Source organism: Thunnus thynnus, chromosome 19 (genome assembly GCF_963924715.1).
Source record: "Thunnus thynnus chromosome 19, fThuThy2.1, whole genome shotgun sequence".
In the NCBI taxonomy this organism is placed as follows: domain Eukaryota; kingdom Metazoa; phylum Chordata; class Actinopteri; order Scombriformes; family Scombridae; genus Thunnus; species Thunnus thynnus.
This window is the reverse complement of record NC_089535.1, coordinates 989,701-995,494: the sequence shown is the minus strand read 5'-3', so window position 1 is coordinate 995,494 and position 5,794 is coordinate 989,701. Positions and strand designations below refer to the sequence as shown.

The 5,794-nt window shown below is 39.2% G+C and overlaps 1 protein-coding gene across 1 annotated transcript; it reads right to left on the bottom strand.

Annotated features, from left to right (window-relative positions):
• Positions 1-817: 817 nt before the first annotated feature.
• nkx6.1 (NK6 homeobox 1) lies at positions 818-4,398 on the bottom strand. The gene is made up of 3 exons (XM_067574064.1): positions 3,067-4,398; positions 2,599-2,771; positions 818-1,811 (listed from the first exon to the last, which is right to left on the bottom strand). Exons 1-3 carry the CDS (start codon positions 3,626-3,628, stop codon positions 1,578-1,580), a joined length of 969 nt encoding a protein of 322 aa, XP_067430165.1. The 5' UTR covers positions 3,629-4,398; the 3' UTR covers positions 818-1,577.
• Between the last annotated feature and the right edge of the window lie 1,396 nt (positions 4,399-5,794).

Below are 5,794 nucleotides of genomic sequence, written 5' to 3'. Positions count from 1 at the left end.
CAAAAAAACAAAAAGATCATTAAAATAAAAAAATGTAGTTTTAGTTTCTAGTTAAAAAAAGAATAAATGTTTAAATACGTTTTCATAAATGTGAAGCTGCCTGATTGTTTTATAACAGTATTATTATTATTATTATTATCATTATTATTATTATTATTATTATTATTATGTTTATAAATGCAGCTGTGATATTATAGGTGAATAATAATGAAGGTGGATCCGCGGTTAAATGTCCAGACTGAATCAGACTGAAGCTGCTGCTGCTCGGATCAACCTGCTGCTGAGGCTCCGCAGCAGAAAGAAGATTTTCTCCTTTTTTTTTATGACATTTTTTTTTTCGTTCATAAATCTCGTCTTCTTTGTTTCCCGGTGTCAGTCGGGACTTTATGATGAGACGCACGTGGCGTCACATCTGGATCCACATGTGATGAATTAAATATCAGCGGCTGCTCGTCGCTTCGCTGCGTTTCAATCTGACAACAAAACCGTGAAGCTTCACACTCACGTCAGCTTTTTCTGCCTCAACGAAAACTCGAGAAAAAAAAAACGTTCAGTTATTCCGATTAAATTAAAATATTTCACAATTTTATATAAAATTCCTTCAGATTTGCTGGTTTCCTTCTTTAAAAGCGAGTTGTTGCTGATTTTCTGTTTCAAAATCGACTCAAAATGTTTAAAAATGTGAATTTATTTCTAAGAACTATAAAAATCAAACAAAACACAATAAATTATATCATAATAATCACATAAATAATAATAATAATGTTTGATCTGCAGCAGCATCGCAGCAGAAATAGAAAAAGTGTTTAAAATGAAAATGAATTAGAGCTTTAATTGGCTATTTGCCTGCTATTCAATCATTAATCAATGCTGTTATTAATCAATTGAAACTCGTGTATTAATTAACATCTCGCGGGTGAAAAAAACAGCAAACATTTGAGTTTTTATTAAATAAAAGTGCATTACATGAACCTGCGATGATACACAACTGCGCAGGCGCCAGTCACAACTTAAAACATATAAATAAAGGTTCAGTCAGTCAGGTGTGTCACAGGTGCACAGGTGTGTGTGTGTGTGTGTGTGTGTGTGTGTGTGTGTGTGTGTACAGGGTGGTGGTGCGTTCAAAGAGCTCCTCCAGCTCTGATAAGTGAGTCAAGAGGCCTTCACGGACCCTCCGGAGGCGCTGTGATTATTATTATTATCATTATTATCATTATTATTATCATTATTATTATTATTATTATTATTATTATAAGAAACGAAATAAAAAGTGAAATTTCAGCTGAGCGTCTTTACAAAAAAACTGTTTTTTTTACACATAAATTATTCACAGCAGGATAATTTCTATTGGATACAACTCACGGTTCTATTTACAGGTAAGTGTCGTCTTCTGTGTCGGAACGAGTCCGGATTATAAAATCAACTCTTCTTATTTCCTTCCGGACTTCGTGCAAAAAAAAACCAAAACAAAATAAAAGTTTTTAAAAAATGGAGGAAAAGAAGTGAAGCTGCAGACTCCAGACAGACAGAGTTCCTTCACGTCACTTCACGTCTTTTTTCCCCGCAGAAAGAGGAAGTTAGGAGCTGTCGTTCTCCGACGTGTGCAGCAGCGGTTTGTGCTTCTTCAGCAGCTGTGTGATCTTCTCGTCGTCTGAGTTCGGGTCCAGAGGTTTGTTGTAGTCGTCGTCCTCGTCCTCGTTCTCTGACGTCCCCTTCAGACGCTCCGTCTCCGAGTCCTGCTTCTTCTTGGCGGTGGCCATCTCCGCCGCGTGCTTTTTCCTCCATTTAGTCCTCCTGTTCTGGAACCACACCTGCAACACACACACGCGCGCACACACACGCACACACACATTGTTTTTAATTGTTCTGGCATCTCACGCGCCTGCAGGTGCGCAGCTTGTCTTCTTCTTCTTCTTCTTCTGCAGCTTCATTTTAGATTCATGTTCCAGAAATAAACCATGAAAATAAACTACAGTAATAATTATAATGTGTTATAATATAATCAAATGTGTCATAAAACTTTAAATAAACAAAATATTTCAAGCGAAAGATGCAAAACAAATGTTTCACAGATGAAAATAACAAGAAATAAACATGTGATTATTATTTAAACTGAATCAAATAACATTTATAATAAAATTCGTGTAAAAAAAAAAGCAAAGCAGGTGTTTCACATAATAAAAGACACGCAGGAAATAAACATGATGCATCATGGGAGAAATTTAGACTTGAATGAAGCTCGTGACCTTTCTGATCGAAAGGCCTCGTGCATTAAATGACATTTAGCCTGATTTTCCTCAATAAGTTAAAATGAGCTGAATGTTCACAGAACAACATGTCAGATCATTAATATAAAACTTACTCATTGATTCATCAATTAGCAGCATTTTATCCAAAATTAAAAACATTTGTTCATTTTTTTTTCAATATAGAGAAACAAGATGTTTATTATGAAATCATTTGTTTTGCTAAAATAAAAGAAGCTGCTTCAGTTTATTATTTTACCTTGAATTGGCTCCCTGTCATATCATTATTTACATGTATATATTTATATAGTTATTTCTATATATATATTTGTGTAGATATGTAGTGGATTACCTTGACCTGGCTCTCCGTCATGCCCAGAGAATAAGCCAGCCGCGCTCTCTCGGGTCCCGCCAGATATTTAGTTTGTTCAAAAGTCTTTTCCAGCGCAAAGATCTGCTGTCCGGAGAACGTTGGTCTCGTGTGTTTTCTTTTCCCGTCTTTGTCCAGTAAGACGGAGTTCTGATCTGAAACAACCACACAATAAAACCCATCATCTACAGGCCGCTTCATCCACTATCATCATCATCATCATCATCATCATTATTATTATCAATAATATTCATATTATTTCCGTTTGGCTTTTACTGCAAAATATTCAGATATTTACACTGAATTAAAACAGAAACATCTCAAGATTTTTGCTTTTTTTTTTAAAATTGTATTTTAATAATATGAATTGATTTCGTTGTGAGAGAATTAAAAAGCCTTTTTAAAGTTATTTAGTCCCGGTTTTCCCGCCACCGGCCCGCACACACTTACGGGCTGAACACGCAAATCTGGCGTCCCTCCAGTGCGGGCTCTGCATGACTCCCGGCCAGAAGATCGGCGTCCTGCCCGGGAGGTCCGCCAGGGGCTTCGGGTACCGGGCCACCGCCACCGCCGCGGCGCCGGGGCTGAAGTAAAGTCCGGGCGGCGGCGGCGGGCTGAGGCTGCTGAACCGGGGCAGCCCTGACAGGAGCCCCGCCGAGGAGGAGGCGGCGGCGGCGGCCGCCACGGCCGTGGCTCCGGCGCAGGTCGCGATGGGCCGGTTCAGGATGTCGTTTATTCCGTGCGGGGTGGCGGAGGAGCAGAGCTGCGGGGAGCCGAGCCCCGAGGACAGCCCCGCGGAGGACTTGATCCCCGGGGAGGACACGGCCATGCCGCCCGGGTTGGGAGAGGTGGTGGCCGGGGAGGTGGAGGAGTTGGGGCCGGTGGAGGACAGCGGGTACGCCGGGTACAGCGGGGTCTTCATCTCGGTCATGCTGTGCAGAGCTGCTAGAGGAGGGGTGCTGAGGAGGAAGGCGCTCTGTCGGGACCCGTCCATCGGACCCACGGCTAACATAACCCCCCTCTCTGCGGGGACCCTGCGGGGCTGGAGTGCGGTTCTCCGGGTTTTTAGGGCCCTGCGCGCCGGACACAGTCCAGACTAGAACCAGCAGCTGCACGCAAAAACCCGCAGTTCAAAGCCCATCTCAGCTCAGTCCGACAGGAAATCCAAACTCTTCAACCCGCAATAAAAGCACCAAAGAGCCCCGCACAGTCCCGCATCAGAACCCGCAGCAGCAGCAGCAGCGTCAGTGCGCAGGAGCAGAAGTTGTGTGAGATAATAAAACATGATCATCTGTCCTGCTGTCTATCAGCTCCAAGTCCAAACTTTCTGAGCACAAAACGGAGCGCGGAGGGCGGGGGTCTCTGCGCTGATTGGCTGACCCGACGGTGACGTAGCTGTCTGGATTTCGGGGGGCCTCCTGATTGGCTGAGAGGCGGCCGCTGATTTGCTGGAAGAGACACCATCAGAGGAGAAATAAACGGATATAAAAGAGTTTTTTATTTTTAATGAGTTCTGGAGTTTGGAAAAGAAGAATTTTTTAGATTCTGTCACGAGGAAACATCTTTTTCTCCAATAACACATTTATTTTATATTTCTGAGGTAGATTATTTCTTATTTGATCTTGTTTATGTGTAAAAACATCACAGAGTCAAAATGGAGCCAATTGGGTCAAAATTTTAAGCAAGAACACTGTAAAAATATCACACAAGAGTTTAGTGGAATCAACTCTTATTTGTGATTAACTTCAGTTAAATAAATAGATTTTATAGTTTTAAATGAGGCCAAATTAAACCTTAAAATAAGAAAATGTAGAGTTTTTATTTCAAAATCATTTCATAACTTATATTTATAAAAAAATCTTCTGACTTAAAATGCTGAGTTGAATGAACTCAACTGGTTAAATTAAGACTCTTTTTAAAAACATGATCAGCATGTTAGCAGATTTCCCAGCATGCATTGCTGAAGAGTTAAAACGTCATGTTTTGTAGTTTGACATGATGGAAAGTTGCTGTGTGTCTTTAATATGTGTTAGAATAAGTCAATAAACCCTGATGAAGGTCAGAGTTCAACACTACATGAATAATAATCTGACTGACGGCAGCCTGTATATTATTATATTATTATATTATTATTATTATATTATTATTATTATATTATATTATTATCTTTACACAGCAACCAAAAACTCTTCAGATGAAGGAAATATAAATAAAAAACAAATTTCATCTGAATTAAAGATGATCTGTCTGAGCAGTTTAATAAATGAACTTCTGGTTTGTTAAACTGTTTGTATTTATTGACTTAACGTAACATTTTAAGGCAGAACTTTAACTGATAAACACGTTAAAGATGTTTTGACTCAGTGTTAGAGTCAGATTCATTTATTACTGCTGAGTTACTAAACTAAACTAACTGGACAGTTATAATCTACTGCAGCTTTGTCTCCTGAACATCATTTAGATCAACTAACAACATCGTCTGTGACGCTTTTTAAGACCTTCAGGTTTCCTTCACATCATCTGATTGATCTCAGATTAGTTATAAATCAGCAGCAGTAAAGTTCAAATCTAGTTTCATTAAACTGAGGGTCGTATTATTCCATCACAGGACGGTCATTACTGTCTTTAATACTCTATTGGTTGATCGGTGTGAACAGTGTGAATCATTATAGTGAAAATAAACACAAAGATGTTGAGTTACAATGATGGAAAACTGGAAAACTAGCAAATATTCACATGTGAGAAGCTGCTGACAGAATTATTGGGTGTTTCTGATTAAAAATGACTTGACTAATATAATAATCATCTTATCATGTCAGCTGGACAGTGAGAGTCAAAATAAACACATTTTAGTTAATGACACTAAAACTGGGTTAAAGTTCATCCAGCTGAGTCAAACTGGTTCAGTTGATCCTTCGTCTCATTCAGAAATAAATGATGAAACAGAAGGTTTCAGAATCTGAACATGAAGGAGTTTCATGTTTGTTTAACAGATTAGACACGAAATACTGAACTTATCAGCAGCAGACAGAACTTCACACATACGGAGGTCACGAACAGTCTGTAACATATCTGCCACGTTTCAGCCTCTAACTACAGAATATAAACTACAGAATATAAACTACAGAATATAATCTACAGAATATAAACTACAGAATATAAACTACAGAATATAAAC

Excerpts from the sequence above, each read along its gene's own strand:
- nkx6.1 (XM_067574064.1), bottom strand. The coding sequence starts at position 3,628 with ATGTTAGCCGTGGGTCCGATGGACGGGTCCCGACAGAGCGCCTTCCTC. Across the intron at positions 2,772-3,066 it reads CAGATTTGCGTGTTCAGCCC|ATCAGAACTCCGTCTTACTG; the intron begins GTAAGTGTGTGC and ends TGGTTGTTTCAG. Across the intron at positions 1,812-2,598 it reads TGACGGAGAGCCAGGTCAAG|GTGTGGTTCCAGAACAGGAG; the intron begins GTAATCCACTAC and ends TGTGTGTTGCAG.